This window comes from Xiphias gladius, chromosome 6, assembly GCF_016859285.1.
Source record: "Xiphias gladius isolate SHS-SW01 ecotype Sanya breed wild chromosome 6, ASM1685928v1, whole genome shotgun sequence".
NCBI classification, from domain to species: Eukaryota; Metazoa; Chordata; class Actinopteri; order Istiophoriformes; family Xiphiidae; genus Xiphias; species Xiphias gladius.
In genome coordinates, this window is record NC_053405.1 from 7,516,040 (window position 1) to 7,532,128 (window position 16,089).

General features: G+C 42.9%; 1 protein-coding gene across 5 annotated transcripts in view; it reads left to right on the forward strand.

The window, feature by feature from the left end:
* The first annotated feature begins 1,686 nt into the window (after window positions 1–1,686).
* The window catches only part of lrp8 (low density lipoprotein receptor-related protein 8, apolipoprotein e receptor), a 175,445-nt gene continuing 161,042 nt past the window's right edge, over window positions 1,687–16,089 (forward strand). For all 5 annotated transcript variants that reach the window (XM_040128434.1, XM_040128436.1, XM_040128432.1 and 2 more), the window contains exons 1-2: window positions 1,687–1,913; window positions 2,970–3,095. In XM_040128434.1, the coding sequence (XP_039984368.1) occupies window positions 1,847–1,913; window positions 2,970–3,095 (193 nt within the window). In that variant the 5' untranslated portion in view covers window positions 1,687–1,846. The remainder of the gene's footprint in view (window positions 1,914–2,969; window positions 3,096–16,089) is intronic.

A 16,089-nucleotide genomic window follows, 5' to 3' on the forward strand; every position in this document is an offset into this window, starting at 1 on the left:
GATATGACCGTGAACGCCCCGAACTCTGTCTCATTAAATGATTGTTATTGGCTCCCTCCGAGATTATTATTCTAGCCAACTGAAAATCTGTCAGCCCCATATCGTCGCGAACATATGACACATGTAGTGCTTATGGGTTTTTTTCATCTAAAGAAATTTTATTACAGTTACTCAATTGTTTAATAAGCCCACTTAAGAAGACATGAACTGAAAATAACCCTTATTAAATGCCCACAAAAGTAAAAAGAAAATGCTTCAGCCCGAGGCAATGTGAGGTAAAAGTGGATAAAACGTAATATAGCGAATGGTGCCCCTGTTTCTCTGTTATGTCGTTTCCACTAGCAACAGATACTGGAGCTGGATGCTGGAGCTTGAGAGCCGCAGTGCTAGTATTATTGTTTACACATGATTGGATTAGGGATGGGATTTTCTGATGTTGCTGACATTAAAATGAAACATATTATATGACTAGTCTAAAAAGGGAGGGGAGAGAAAAAGAGAATGTAGGCAGAAGTGAAAGACAGCAAGAGAAAAACAAAAATGAAACTTTGGTTCAACCTGCTTGCACACGGAAGATAATGCACTTACATGAATGGTCAAGCCATAACAGTTTATATTTTCATATATGAAATTGCATTTAGCACCCATTGCAGCTACTAAATGGGCACTCCAGCAAAAACTAAATTTCAACAGAATAGACTGAATAATACTCAAAGATTTCACTTCAATCTCTGGGTTAGGCTGTGACTAATTCGATATCCAACTGAGTTCCATCAAAAGGGTTGAGGCAGTCTCAAAAGAATAGTTCGACCTTTTGGAAAATACACTTATTCACTTTTTTTTGCCAAGAGTTAGATAAGAAAATTGATACCACTCTCATATCAGTCCGTTACATATGAAGCTACAGCCAGGAGACGGTTAGCTTAGCTTAGCACAAAGGCTGGGATCAGGGGGAAACAGCTAGCCGGGCTCTGTCCAAAGATCCAGCCAGTACGTCTGAAGCTCACTAATTAACGGGTTTTTTTTGTTTTTGTTTGTTTAATTAATACAAGCAAGCGAAGTATAGGAGTGACAAGTTGTGGTTTTCACGGTGTTGCTGTGCAGGACTATTTGTGGGCCGGAAGCAGTGATTTTCACCTTGCGGTTGCCATGCAACCAGCAAGGACTCGTGGAGTCGTGGTAATGTTTACACTTTGGTTTTGGTAGGACTTAAGCAAGATGTAAGGCGTCGATCGGAGAGCTTGAGATGCATTTCTGAACTTTGGACAGAGCCAACCTAGCTATTTCGCCTCCCCCTGTCTTTAGGCTAAACTTCCTCCTGGCCGAGTGTGAGCGGCTTCAATCTCGGTAAGAAAGTGTCCCAGAATGTCGAAGTATGCCTGTATCAAAGCCTGATTTTTATCGTTTTTTTTTTTTTTTTTTGGACAACAATTTGAAGGTACTTGGCGTGGGTAAATAAAATATAAAAAGTTTCGGAGGCAGCCCGCCCGACGTGACTCAGCTGTTTCCGCGGATACGACTTCCCGGGCGAACAAGCCCCTTTTGATGTAGTCTTTCTACCTACTACATGAACGGCAGGCACCATCCCCTAGCTATCCCGCCCATAAGCGTCACTGATTCAAATTGCAGCCGAAGAAGAGGGAGGGAGGGGGGAAAGAGAAGCGAGAAGCGAGCCAGGCTGAGCCAGGCTGAGCGCACACACACTCTCTCACACACACTCAGAGCAGAGGCAGAGAGAGGAACGCGGAGCGAGTGAGAGGTCGGGGTTCCTTCATTGGTTTTTTCTCACTTGCATGAACACGACCGTATACTACTCCCCCCCCCTCCCAGCCCCAAGGATCTAAAGATGTGGACAGAAGTCGGAAAGCTCGTGCTGCTGCATCTGTTACTCACGGAGCTCCACTGCGCTAAAGGTAAGACACTTGTCTCGGCGAGGAGCCGAATCCGCACCGCGCCGCATCGCATCGCATCGCATCGCATCGCGCTCGGCGACGCTCCGGGGACCGTAGCCTACCGAGACTCGCCCCCCGACGTGCGCCGCCTCTTCGCAAGTGCTTCTCTCCCCGACGTGCCTCACGAAGAACCGAACCGTCGTCACAGGGGCGAGCGACGGCTCGCACCTGGGTTCGCCGCTTTTGTCCCGGGCTACGAGCGCTACCACAGGTGACATCAGGTGACGGTGCGCGGAAGAAACGCCAACACGTGTCTGAAACGAGGTGCGCCGATGAGACCTTTAAAAAAAAAAAAAAAAAGCGAGGCTTTTCGCGGTGACGTGGGCACAAAACACGAGCCGCGCTTGGTCACTTTGCCGCGGCAGTTTGATAACGCTTAAACACGTTGGCCTTAGCAGATCTTTGCGTTTTTAAGTGTCGGCAGGAAACTGGCGGTGGGCAGCCGTAGTCGCGCCGGAGGCGGATCGTCGGTGCGTAAACAACAGGCAAGCCCATCATAAGCGCAATGCCAAGGTGTAAGTCAAGTTTTGACAGCGTTGGGTTCGGGAAAACGCACGAAGGAACCAGTCACTGAAGCGGCGGCGCTGATGAGAGGATTGAGAACAGCTACAGCACTTCAAAAAACCCTCAATACTCAGGGGAAGAAAAAAAAAAAACCCCAAACAGAAACAAACACAAGTGTCCCGGGCAGTGTGTGATCTGTTTCAGTGTTGTTTGAAATGTGGAGATTGATGCACTATATCAGTGAACCTCCAAAACTGAAAAAAAGCACAGCAGCCTAAACAATTTGTGGTTGAGCCCCCTTTTGCCATAGGCTGGTCTTGATGAAGTGCTTATACAGACTCTTTCCTGTAGCTGTATACAATTTCCCCGCTGTGCTAAATTTTGATATTTAAAGCAAACTTTGTTGAACTCCGTGGTGTTCTTAACTCTCATGTCCTGCTACTCTGACGTCTGAATCCCTTCAAAAATCTCTCTACGTTCCCCCTGATTACTTGCTCTCTCCTTCCAACCTAGGAACTCATACGGAGTCGGAGTGTGAAACCGGGCAGTTTCAGTGCAAGAACGGACGGTGCATCCCGACCCTGTGGAGATGTGATGATGATGATGATTGCTCAGACAGCAGCGACGAGGAGAACTGTCGTAAGTAGCCCCGAGTCTGTCTCACCGGCAGATAAACGCAATGATGCCTTTGCTTGCTTCCCCACGGACCTTGAGTGCACCTGCCGCAATGTGTGTTACAAACAGGAGTCCTGATCTAGGACAAGGACTCCCAAACATGTGAAGGACCTATATGTTTACAGGCATTTGGTGTCAGACCATTATTTGGTGAGTTTATGCGTTCGGCCGTTTGATATGAGCTGGCACATAACTGGATGAACAGTGTATGCCGTAGATAACCGATCACATCCTTATTTTTTTTTCGCTCGAGAGCCCTCTGGAATCACCCCTTTCAGGTGATAATCTGCAGACGTCAGTGCCGGGACTGCTGATCCTGGACGCCACTGGTCAGGTCACATGGCCACAGGAATTTTACTCATTTCTTGCTAATTTCACTTAGCCAACCTCTGACACAAGGAGAGCTGTTGCCCCGCTGGGTCAGAGCAGGGCCATTTCATAATATTATTAATAATAATATTACCCTTATCTTGCCGTGGACTGTGTCATCATGTCAGTGCTGTTATCAGCTGCTCTACTGTCTCATGACCCTTTGGATATATAATGGCTTCAGAGATTGTGTCATACGTGAAATAGGGTGATTAGAATTGCAGTGTTATGTGTCCTGACATCTCACCGGTGTGTAATGCAGCGTGCTCTAATGCAAATACTGTGGCTCTTAGATATGGCTGATCGCAAATTTTGCTGCTTCTCTTTTCTCTGCTTCCGTGGGCGCCTGGTTTGTAACCGGAGTTCAAAATACGGAATTGCAAATGCAGCGCTGGGCAATCAAATACTGTATTACGTCCCCAAGGAATGTGTGAAAAAGACCGGTAGTATGTGATTCTGGTTGAACTGCCTCCGACTCTGTTCTGTTCAGGAAATTGGAGGGACAACCAGTGGAGTAATCATCGCTTATAAATTTGTCATGGTACTAATTGCTCGAATGGTTATATTAGCGGCCAATTGATTCATCGCTTATCTTGGGCACCAGCACACGAGACCCATGATTCTCTCATCTCACACGCACACCGTGGGGGTGGCTGCTTGATATCTTGGGAGTTGCCTGCGCGAGTGTCGTGACATTTACAAGCGCGTCTCATTGACTGCAGAGACTGATTGGGATTATTGGACATTTACTGGCCAATGCTTGATGGAAGCGGAATTAGATTTTAATGAGCTCCTCTTCACTCCAACAGGTGTGGTTTACTTTGTTGTTTGGTATAGGCGTTGCTCATAGATAATGTGATAAGGGTACTTAAGCCACAAGTTGACAGACTCTTCCTGTACCAGAGCCACTTGTCTGAGCATATGTCTGTGGCAGACAGATGCTCTGCCTCTTTCTCCTCTCTTCACTCTTTCTGCTACATATCCTGTTAGCTTCAGATGTGGTTATGCTTTTCCTCTTGGGCTCCTCTGTCGCTCTCCCAATCTCTTCCCCACTCAGTCTCTACCTTTTTATGTCCTTTTCCCCTCTTGCCGTGCCTTATACTGTCTTCCGTCCCTTGCTCCCTCTCTCCCTTCGTTGTTCCTGCCTTGCGCTCTCTAATCTTCGAGTGCTTCAGCCCTCAGCCTGCGTTGGAAGTTGGGTGCTTCCCTTTTAAAAAGCTGTCTCACTTCCTCGGTATTGTAGCACCCACTAAGGGGCATTCCTCCCCCCATTTTTTAAATCTCCTCTGGGCACCTTGGTAGTGTGAATGCCAAAGAGGCTATGCCCACTCGTCTTACGCCCACAAAGAGAATCAGCTGACAGGTTGGTTGGAGATAAATCCAACAGCGTGACTCCAGTTGCCGGAGTGATGCTCAGTGGCTGGCAGAGTGCCAGCCCTTCGAGCAGATGCCAGCACTACCACTGGGCCCCCTCCCCAAAACCCAGTATCACAAGCAAAGCTCAGCGGAGAGAGGGAGGAGGAGAAAAGATGGGACAGATTTGATTGAGAGAAACAGGCTGGTGTAGGGCAGCAGGGAAGCAAATGGAGAGAGAAGAGGAGCTATAGCATAATTATTAGGCTAAGGGTAAGGTTAGCCTAGCAAAGCGATTAAAAGCCAGTTTCACTTCACTCACGGTGGCGTGGAAAGGCTAAACAGGTTTTGTGAAGTAGGCTGATGATTGACATTGCTCTCCATCATGAAGAATTTTTTCTCCAACACTTGATTGTTGACTATAACACTCCCTCGGCTGTCATTGGTCTTCACTTCTGCCTTTCAAAATGACACTACAAAATGAAAAGCTGAAACATGGAAAAACTGTCAAAAGACCCTTAATTAAGGCTGGACGATAAATCTGTCTCAAGATAAACTGTCACATCTACCGTGATAAAGGTAATGATACTTTCTGGTAATATGTCAGTGCATTTTATGTTCTTTCTTGTGACATATTGAACCAGTTGAAATTCTGGTCTTACGTTAGTGGTTGTTGTACGTTTTCTTAGTTTAGTTACATGGTATTCAGAAGATTTAGGTATGGAAATTTGCGATAGGATCATTCAGAGGTACATGATGTTGGTATTTCAATAAATTGGCTGCTTTTGTGATTAAAATTAGATTCTGAACAAATTTTCAGCAGTCCCCGAATATCACATGCAGTTTTGTAGTTGTACTTGATTTGGTATCAAGTGTACACTGAAGCACTGGACCTATTAATGACTAAATTATTGAGTTTTGTCATTACTGCGACTCGTGTCGTCCCTCTGCAGTCTGCGCAGGCAACAATGTGCATGTAAATACACCCGGAACGATTCTATCATACGCTACACATCCGGGCCAGGTATAAGTGTTCGCAGGTGTGTGTGTTTATGTGTGATTATGAGCTATAGTACCCGTGCATGTGCCATCAGTCAGTAGTTTCATCACCCATCTCTTTGTACACAAACACGCGCAGGTCTCTCGCAGCTGGGATTACCTCCAGAGCATTCTCCCTCTAGCAGCTGTATTAGAATAAGTCTTGCTGGATTGGGTTGTCTTTTTGTGCTTGTCTCTCTTTTCTTTCATTCTCTCTTCTTCGTCCTCCTGCCCCCCCCCCCCCCCCCTTCATTTTCAACATGCCTCATGGTAGATTCCGCTCCTGTTGCCCTGGGAGACGGTGAAGTGGTGGTAGTGGTGGGGTTTTTGTGCATGTGTGTGCCGTGTGTGTGCACACACACGGCAACACTCCACCTCTGCACGACTCTGTATGACCTATATTTCGGTTTTGGAATATACAGGAAAAAAAGGCCTTATCATTTTTACAGCGGATTTAAGTGGATTTAAACACGCTTAATCCAAAGTGCCACTGTAAAATCAACGAATGTCTGAATACAATGTTAGCTTTCAGTGGTTCTCCCTCTCTCACAGCACTGCACGGTCTTCTCCTCCAAACGGCCTTGGTAACGTTGCACAATAAAAACACTCTGTGACATTTAATTAACATGTTATCGTGAAATCAGTTGTGATGATTACTGGTGCAATGATTGCTCAATTAATCAACGAGTAGATCAATGGAAAATGAACTGCCATTAGTTTTGATAGTTGTTGAAGTAATTTATCTAGCAAGAATTCCAAACATTTGCTGGTTACAGCTTCTCAAATGTGAGGATGTTCTTGCAAGCAATATAAATATTTTTCACAATTTTATGACACTTTATAGACATCTAAGTGTTAGTTGCTGCCCTGGTAATGATTCACACATTTCTAAAAACACGTAGAGTCAAAAGGATAGGAACAAATTCTGAATGCTAAACCCTCAATGAACCCTGAAACCCTAGTGTTTCACAATAGTTACAGACAAGGGGATAGAGAGAGAATACATGAGGGTGGGAAGAAAGTTCTTGTTGTGTTAAGTGTGTGTGTGTGTGTGTGTGTGTGTGTGTGTGTGTCACAGCAGGACAATAAGTCTGAGCAGGTCAAAGAAGGGGAGCGTCTCCTCTGTAGTCTGAGACCAGCTTCCAATAGAGGAGACATCACAACACATTTCACGCCACTGCTGTGTGTGTGTGTGTGTGTGTGTGCGTGTGTTTGCGTGTGTGTGTGTATCACTGTAATATAAGCCTTCAGAGAAGCGCTTCGGGCATAAGAGGCATTGTACTGATAGGCCCCCAGAAAGACATTTTGGTCACCTGCTGACACACACGCACACACATACTGCTCTCTGTAGCACAGCTGGGGTCGGACTTTTAATGGGAGTATGAGGTCAAGGGGACCAGTAGCTTAATCAATTACACACAAACACACCCATACAAACACACACAATGAGTATGCGGGAGCAGGACTGTGTGGCACCCCTCGCATACGTTAAAGCAAGAGAGACACACTGCTTCTGAAAGGACAACATACACACAGACAAAGGTTTGAATTGAGAGTCAATGCTAACTGTCATCATATTAGTACTCAGTGCAGTATCTGAACAGGTATATTATCCAAAAACATAAGCATAAACACACATCAAAACTGTGTGTGTGTGTGTGTGTGTGTGTGTGTGTGCGCATATACATATGTGCCTGTGCCTTATCTGGTTGGCTTGGTGTGTGGAGAGAGAGCATTTCAAACAAACAGATGGCGACACATAAGATACACATGTCACTGGAAAGAAAAAGCACTTGTTATGAAACTGGCTAGTTGGTAAACTTTTTCGGTTAAAGGATAATTCTGTTTTCATACAATTTGGGTCTTGTAGTCGTAGTTCAACACATCATTTCTACATTGTTCCAGTCTTCCTCTGCAATGAGGAATTATTGCCAAGATTTCCAATGTGCTCACTTTTGGTTATCATGAATTTTTTTTTTTTCCTGTCCCTAACGGGGGCATAAAGAAAAATTTTGAGAGCCACTACGTTTAAGTGATGAGAACGTAGGCACAAACACCATACATTTGTCCCTGGTAGGTTACTTTCCTCAGTACCTCACGCTTACACTTTAACTTACACTACACTATGTTGGATGACAGTGGGAGATTAACATCCCCGAAGTTAGGGAATCAGAACTTCTGGCAGCCCCGAAGCTAAATGCTGAGGCTGTATGTTTCCACAGTTCTGACAGTTCTGTGTAAGAGTTTTGAAAAACATGACACAAAATATACAAAAACTGTTAATGATGGACTATTATTGCTTTTTTTTTTTTTTTTGCGTCCCAAGAAATGGAACATGGTGACTAAAATTTGTGAAATTTGTGAAAAAAAACAACAACTTTCTAATAATAAAACATCAGGCTGATACTCCTCTCCACTTGCCCTCTGTTGCTACTTTGACACATTAAAGGGTAAGACTGCCAGCTGGCGAGCTCTCCCTTAAACAAAATGTATTCCTTAAGATTGAATATTAAACATAATCAAGTAGAGAAGTTGTCACATGCAGCACTGCTATCCGGACAGATGACAAGCCCATAATGTGCCAGGGCACCACCTTTTTGTCAGACACTGTATCATGCTCTACAAGCTAACACTACCTGGTCTGCTGAATAGGTGTTGGGTGCAGCAGCGCAAAACACAGCAGGGTAATTTTAGCTGAGGTCAGTGCTGGCCTGAGGCAATTGCTCTCGCTCTCTTTCTTTTCTCTCGCACCCCGTCCGTCTCTGTCCATTTATCGGTGTGTCTGTCTAGCTCATTTTTGCCCACCGTCTACCTCTACCTCTCTCTCTCTCTCTCTGCACCTGTCACACCTCTCTGTCTCTCAGTCTGCCTTTCTCTGTGTTTGAAATATTACCTTTGTATTGACATGAGTGGCAGGGGTATGAAATGCAGCAAACCTATAAGGAGGAGGCAGACAATGACTGTGTGTGTGTGTGTGTGTGTGTGTGTGTGTGAGTGCCTCAGTGGGCGAGACTGCACTGTGAGAAGCGTGTGTCAGAGAAAGCAATGATAGATATAACTAGTGAGTTTGCCTCTGCCTGAAGACTCATTTCTCTTTTTATATGTTGATACACACATAAAAATAGCTTCCTTTCCCTGTTCTTTGTCCATCTCCCTTCATTGTGTCCTCAAAAATAAGGGTATATTAATGGCAGAAGCACATTTTCTTGAAACTAGTTATTTTGCTGTTCGATCTCCTTCTCTCACTTCACATTCGCTCCCAATTACCTAACTAGGTTAATTTTGGTGGGAAATTAGAAAGTATCAAGTCTCAAAGGCATAATGAAACTGGAAGAGCTTGATAACATTTCTTAAATATCCTTTTTTAATGCGTAGGTTTGGGATTGTTACATCGAAGAATGGTTCAAACTCATTGCAAAACATTTCAGAAGCGTATTTTGAAATAGTGTCGATTTACTCCCAGCAATATCCAATAACGAGCTTTTCACCGCCTTTTAGGTCATTGTTTCAGTTACAGGGCCCGCAACTCTACTGTTTTGGTTCATTGGTCTCATCAGCATCATTTCCAGACACCGCAGGCAGTTGTTTTCAGGAAATGTTCGGATAAACCCACTGTATGTTACCTTCCCAGCACAGAGAGGCAGACAGACAAAGTGAATACGGTGCAGCATGTACATGAGCCAAATATTTCTCTCAGGGGTTGGTAGAGACCAAAAACGGATAAAGCAGAGGGAATATTGGACTTAAATTCACCACGTGGACAGAATCATAACAACAAATGAATGCTGCTCTGTGTCTGCTGGATGTACAGTACAGTAAATATAACTGTTTGCTAGCATGGTTGCATCTCAGTCTTATATGATGATAATACTGTATGTCAGTTTTGTGTTTACAGCTTGCTGTACCACTTGTAAGTGGCAAAAAAAATCAATTAGTTTTGTGTCATATTTCTTTTTCTAAAACCTGTGTGCTATGATAGTTGGTGACACTCAGAAAGCCGGCTTACTTTGTTCTGTCTAAATTACTTTTGACTCACCCTCAACACCAAACTGTCTGGGGGGGAAAAAAAAAAAGCAAATCCGAAAGCTCACATGAAAGTGGTTGTGTGTGGTTGCATTTTGAAATAAGTTGCCCTTTGTCACTCAGTCGCTTTTTTTTATTTTTATTTTTTATTGAAACCAATTAAAAATTCAGAGAATAACATTTTAAAACTACTGGAGACACTGCTTATCACCGAGCATAGTCCTGGTGTCACAGACAGTCAAGGTGTTTTTTTGCTTTTTAAAAAGCAGTGCTGATAGCCTCGGTTTTCAGCTGCAGAACTATGCAGCTGACCCTGAACATAACACAACTGTCTCTGGCCTGATGAATGTTGCAGAAAAGAAATAGATGGTTATAATTAATCAAGGTGACACATGCTGTGAACAGAGAGGAAAAGAAGTGAGTTAGTTGGAGGAAGTCTGTGACAGGTATCAATAGAAACTTTGTTCGATAGAGAAAAGAGTGGGGGTGCTGCTAGAGTGAAAGGTAATACTCTTTGTTTTAGTAGTTTGTTAATTCTTGTTGTTTCTCTCCTACTCTTATTATCTCTCTTCCTTTCTGTACACAGTACCCCCGCTCCCTTCTGCCTGTGAACTTGTCTTTTTTGTGACAGATTTCCTTGTGTTGTTAGTCTGCTCTGCTCTGCTGCAAAGTCATTTATTGATGAAAGTCAAACTCCGATAACACTAAAATCCTATTTTCCCCACTGTGTGTGTGTGTGTGTGTGTGTGTGTGTGTGTGTGTGCGTGTGCGAGCGAATGTTTAGCTATGTCTCATTCTCTTGTGTCTTTTGGTGCCTGTGTTGTTGTGTTGTGTTTTTGTTATCCCCCCTCCTCAACCCAGCCGTGTCTGACAGGGTATCATGGCATTAATCCCCAGCTCAGATTAACCAAATGTCTTCATGTGCCTCCATTTTATTATTTACATTTGCTGTAATCCTGTTTTTCACCTTGCGCTCTGTCGCCTGGTATATGCAGTCAGGGAGCGGCGTATGAAATGACAACTAAGAATGCTGATGAATAAAACATGGCTGCTAATACCAGTCTGCTGGGCTGACACTGAGATAGGGCCCTAGAGTACTGCATGTCAAAAGTTTTCATGAGAAGTTTTTGATGGAAGCTACAAATTGGAGGAAAAAGAGTTTAGTCTGACTCTTTTTCTGGTGATATTGCCTCAAATTCTCTTACTCTAGTTGCTATCTCTAAGTCTTTCTCTGTTCTGTTTCACTTCTTTCTTTATACTTTTCTTTCATTTGTCTTCACTCTGCTGCTCTAAATTTTTTTTTTTTTTTTTTTATTGTCTGCCATTTTTTCTTCCCTCTCCTCTCAGTCTCTGTCTACGACTGGATGAGTAACTGTTGGTTTGTTCAGTTTGATTCATTACATCCTACCCTGTCTCAGTGTCTCTCGTCAAATAAAATAGGAAATTTTCCACCCTCTGAAGTGGTGAAGCAGGAAATGGATAAAGTAGGAGTTAGGGTTGTGGCAACTTTGGTGTGCGTACTTGTGAATTTGTGCCTGTTGGTAAGAATTTGTCTTGTCTTTGTGTGCATTTGTTCTTAGATGGGTGAAAGCAGATTATCTGGCCCAACATATGCTGAGAGAAAGCCGCTGGAAAGAATCTTTGAAGGTGTCAAAAAATTGAAAAGGTCTCAGAAAATATGTGTAAACTCAGACCTTATCCTTTTATATACCTGCATCAAAAGCTATTGGGGAAGGGTCACTGATACAGTTGCTAAAAATACATCCTGATAATAAAGACTGAACAGTTTGAGGTTCTATAAATCTGATGTTCCAAACCAAAAATACATAATAGCTTTCATTCATCTAAATGTGATAATTACAGCCAGTTAAGTAGTGAATTAAACCCATCATAGTAATATTAGAGCACTGGTTCCCAATCATGTCGTGTTAGGATGCAAGCAAGTCTGTTGCAGGTGAGAAGCCTGCTTTCCTCAACAAAATTAAATAGCAGTTCAATCATGAGTTGAGTTGTTGCTCTTTTTCAATCACCCATTTTGAGGTGAGGCTCCATGACTAAAGTTGTTTTTACTAATGCAGACGCTTCAGTGCGGTGACGTATTAATTGTTCCTTAAAATGTGCAACACTGTTTCCTGTGTTGCACAAACATATTATAGATACCGTAGCTTCAGTCGCTTATGTGGCTAATGTTAGCTGCATCATAGGTTATGTACCTGCCCATCAAATACCATATCTACCGTACATCAATATTAAACCATTATTCACTTGAGATTTTGAAAAACAAAACCCGATGCAGAGCACAGGGTGGTTAGTTCAGGGTGCTTGGGAGTTTGAAACATTCTCCAACAAGTGCTGGCACATCTCTAGAGATGTGCCAGCTCTGCCTGTTTTAGAAATGTCAAAATTTCGGGAATAGCGCTAAAACAGTTTGTTAATTCATTGATTAAATGTGTGGCAAAAAGATTCTCGTCAACAAATTTGATTTAGCATGCGAAAAAATAGGCTACATAGCTGGTGGTTCAAACATCTCAAATGTATATGCTTTTTTTCACTGTTTTTATATCATTGTAAATTCAATTTTGGGTTTTGGACTGTTGGTCTGACAATACTAACAAGCCCCCATTAATATAATATATGATGGTTCCTTTTTACCAGTACTATAAGACAGAAATTTTCAAAGAAATGTGGCCTGAAGCGACAGTTCATCAGTGTTTATTGTGCACTTGAACAAAGTTGATGAAACCAACAACCAAAGCAACTTGAGAAAATTACTTGAGATCTAAACACCTAAACACGTTTCTTTCTCTCCATGTTTCCTCCAGTCCTAGCCTGCACCTTTCTCACTTATGTCCTTATTTCTCCCTCTCTCCCTCTCTCCCTCTCTCTCTCTCTCTCTTCCTCTCTTTGTCCTCTTCCCTCCATCTGGCTTTCGAATTAAGCTGTTTACGTAGATTACACTCTCACGACGTATCTCCTTCATACACACGCCTTGCCAGCTCCTAAGCCTGGGAGCGAGTCATTTACCTTGAGGCAATTGTGCTTGTCATTCGTTCCAACATGTTGGGGTGAGGTGTTGAGGTTTTTTGCGGGTGGGGGTTACTCTTTGATGATATAGCTAGTGCTCAGTAATACCTGTTATCCAAAAGTGTCATGACACAAAATCTCACAAACTCACACACAGAGCCTATGTTTTGGAGATATACACATTGCTAATGTAACACAGCGTGCGTTATTATCACAGTGCACTGACCCTCTGTCGATTACAAAGGGGCTGGGGAAGCTGGGAGGTTACACTGATAAGGGCCGCATTTTCCACGAGAAAATTGAGGAGAAAAAAATAAAACATGTTCTGATTATCCCCTGAAACTCCTGATGATTTAAAAAAAAAAAAAAAGTCTTTCCTCTTGGAGTCATGATGTGGAGGTGACTGGAGGTGTATTAGAAATAAAAAGCTAATGCGCCGTGGTTGCTGGAGCAGAATAAGGAGTCTTTTAGGATGTATTGACGTGCAAACTGCACTTCAGCTACTTGTGCTTTGAAGATGCTACGTGGAGAGGAGGAGCCAAGTGTAGAGAGAGAGAGCAGAATCTGGTGGGAGTACTTATTTTCTATCTCTTGTGCTTATTATGGAATTGACAGTAAGATTTTTTTTTTTTTTTTTTTCCAGATCTCCTTTCATCCTTGCCTTCTTTGAGGTCTCTGTCTGTTTTCTGTCTCTCTTCTTTGCTGGCATGTGCTCACAGTGTGTTTTTTAACCAATGGCAACTCTCTCCGTCTTTGCCCTTCACTCTCCACCCCCACACCCTATTATGCGTCATTGGAAGCAGCGCTCGAATGTTTGGAAGCAGGGTGACACCTTCTCAATAGGGCCTGAGAGGCCCCCTTTCTCTCACATATATATATTTATATATATACACACACAAAATCACACTCTTAAAAAGATGCACTGCCAGTTGGTTTTGTGTGTGAGAATAATGTATAGCGGTGTTTCCTTGCATTCAACATCTGCATTAAGTTGTTGGGTTCAATACTTACTAAGAATTTCATACACCTTTCCTTCTTCTTTTAACAGAGCTCCTCATGTTTTCATTTGCTTTCTAAATAACTGTCTACATTTACAAAAAGTCTTTACATACAGTTTCCATGAGGAAGATGTGTCCTGAAGCCTTTTTTTGTTTGTCTGCTCCCGTTTGCTTGCATCAGACAGGTCTTGGAGGTTTATTATAATTAAACGAAGCAATGAGATGATTGATTGAAACATTTTATCCTGGGCCTTGGGAGGAACAGGGGAGTCTGGAACTGCGCACACACGCCTCACACATACAAGCACATGCACATAACCGTACTGGCTTGAGCAGGTCTGCACGTTCGCAAAAACGTACAGTGGTACCTCTCTGTCTCTTTCACTCTCGGGAACAGTCCAAAGGTATACACGAGGAATACAAACTAGTAACAGGAATGGAAAGCTTTCCTCACAGGTAGCATGAAGACAGTCTGTCAACTGATAGGAGGAGAGGCTCGGCTATATATGCACAGAGGACCGATTTGACTAATGAGATACCGGTTAACACGCTAAACTGGTGGGAATCACACAAAGGCAGGAAGTAAAGCAACCACACACATGAGGCGAGCGTTTACAAAATAAAACAGGAAAAAAAACACAAAAAGTCAGAGAGGAACATCAGGCTCTCTGTCTCTTACACTCACACACACAAGCGCATGTTTGCACTTTAGCATCAGCTCTTTAGCTGGTGCAGCAGGTTGAAGAATGACCCCTGTGACCTTTTCTTTGACATACTCATAACAGAATAAACGGTTTTGTGCAAAAGTGATTTTCCTTTTGTTTGGTTTCAGTTTCTTGATGTTGTTTGATGTCGACTGTGCCGCCAGGCTTGCTAATTCCGTGCTCTTGCTAGAAATGCTGATTCGTAGCTGTCCTGTGTGTTTCTTGTCTTTTGATGTATGAACTTTCTTTTTTTTTGTGTTGGATCACTTTTCAAAAGGTTTTCATAGTGGAGGTTTAGTGCTGTTACTGATGAGCAACTTTATCTTTTTCTACTTTCTTTTTCTCTGCCCTTGCTCCATTAATTTCTGTCCTCCTCCTTCTCCACTTTTCCACTGAGTCGCATTGCAGTTATTTAGTGCAGTGCTTTATCTTTCCCTCAATTTTTTCACCCAACAGCTTATAGACCGTATAAGCTTAAATTGGGATGGTGTCTAATTCTACTAGTATTCGGGAGTTTTTTTTCTGCTGAGTTAGAAACTTGAAAGTAATTTTATTTTGTCTGAAATCATGTTATACCCAGCAGATCCTTCCGCTGGCCATAGAGACACAGGAATGACCCTGAAAAGATTTTTAAATGGAATTCGAGTGATGAGGAGCAAGGAAATGTGACTAGTTCCGTTTGGTTTGGATGAGGAATGAAGCGTTGACCGTCTCACCATAATGGCAACCAGAATAGTCAGATGAGTCTGTTTAGCTAGGGCCAAGGCTAGTGAGGGGGTGAAACCCTGGCTGCCATGGCCCACCTGCAAGTTTTCATGCCTTGTTGCTCGCGAATTTCCACTTTGCAGTGCCTGCTGTGCACATGTGCAACCCACCACTTAATCTCACGACTATAATTAAAAAAATTTTAAATATTTAATCCCCCCCCCCAAGTGAACATTTTAAAAGAAGCTAAATTCCAAGTTCTTCCCACGGTTACAAACCAGGGAGCCAGGAGCTTGTGATGTGTGTGTTTATATGGCCTTTTTAAGGTGACTTCTCAGAGATTTGAGACTTTTGGTACACAGTACTTTGCTACTTTCATTTCAACAGACACCTTCTCTTCTGCCTTTAGTTACAAAGAAAAGCAGATGCACAGATTCTCCATAGATGAAAAGCAGAAAATGCACATTTTTGAGCTTGGAAATTGAAAGGTTGCTTTTTAGTTCCGTTGCGATGAGCAATGAATGTTTGCTATCCCAGCTGTGGAAGCGGTCCCATTTTTATTAAAAATTTAGCCTCTTAAGTTTTTCAGGAAATGAAATGAAAAGCTCAGTACAATAAACAAATGACATCAAATGTGGTTTTAAAAAAAGGGAAGTACGTAATACTGTTAATTCCAAGCTTACAAAGTGTATATCTGTATGTGTCCAAACTGGAAAAACACAGATTGCGGCTCCTTAAATTATT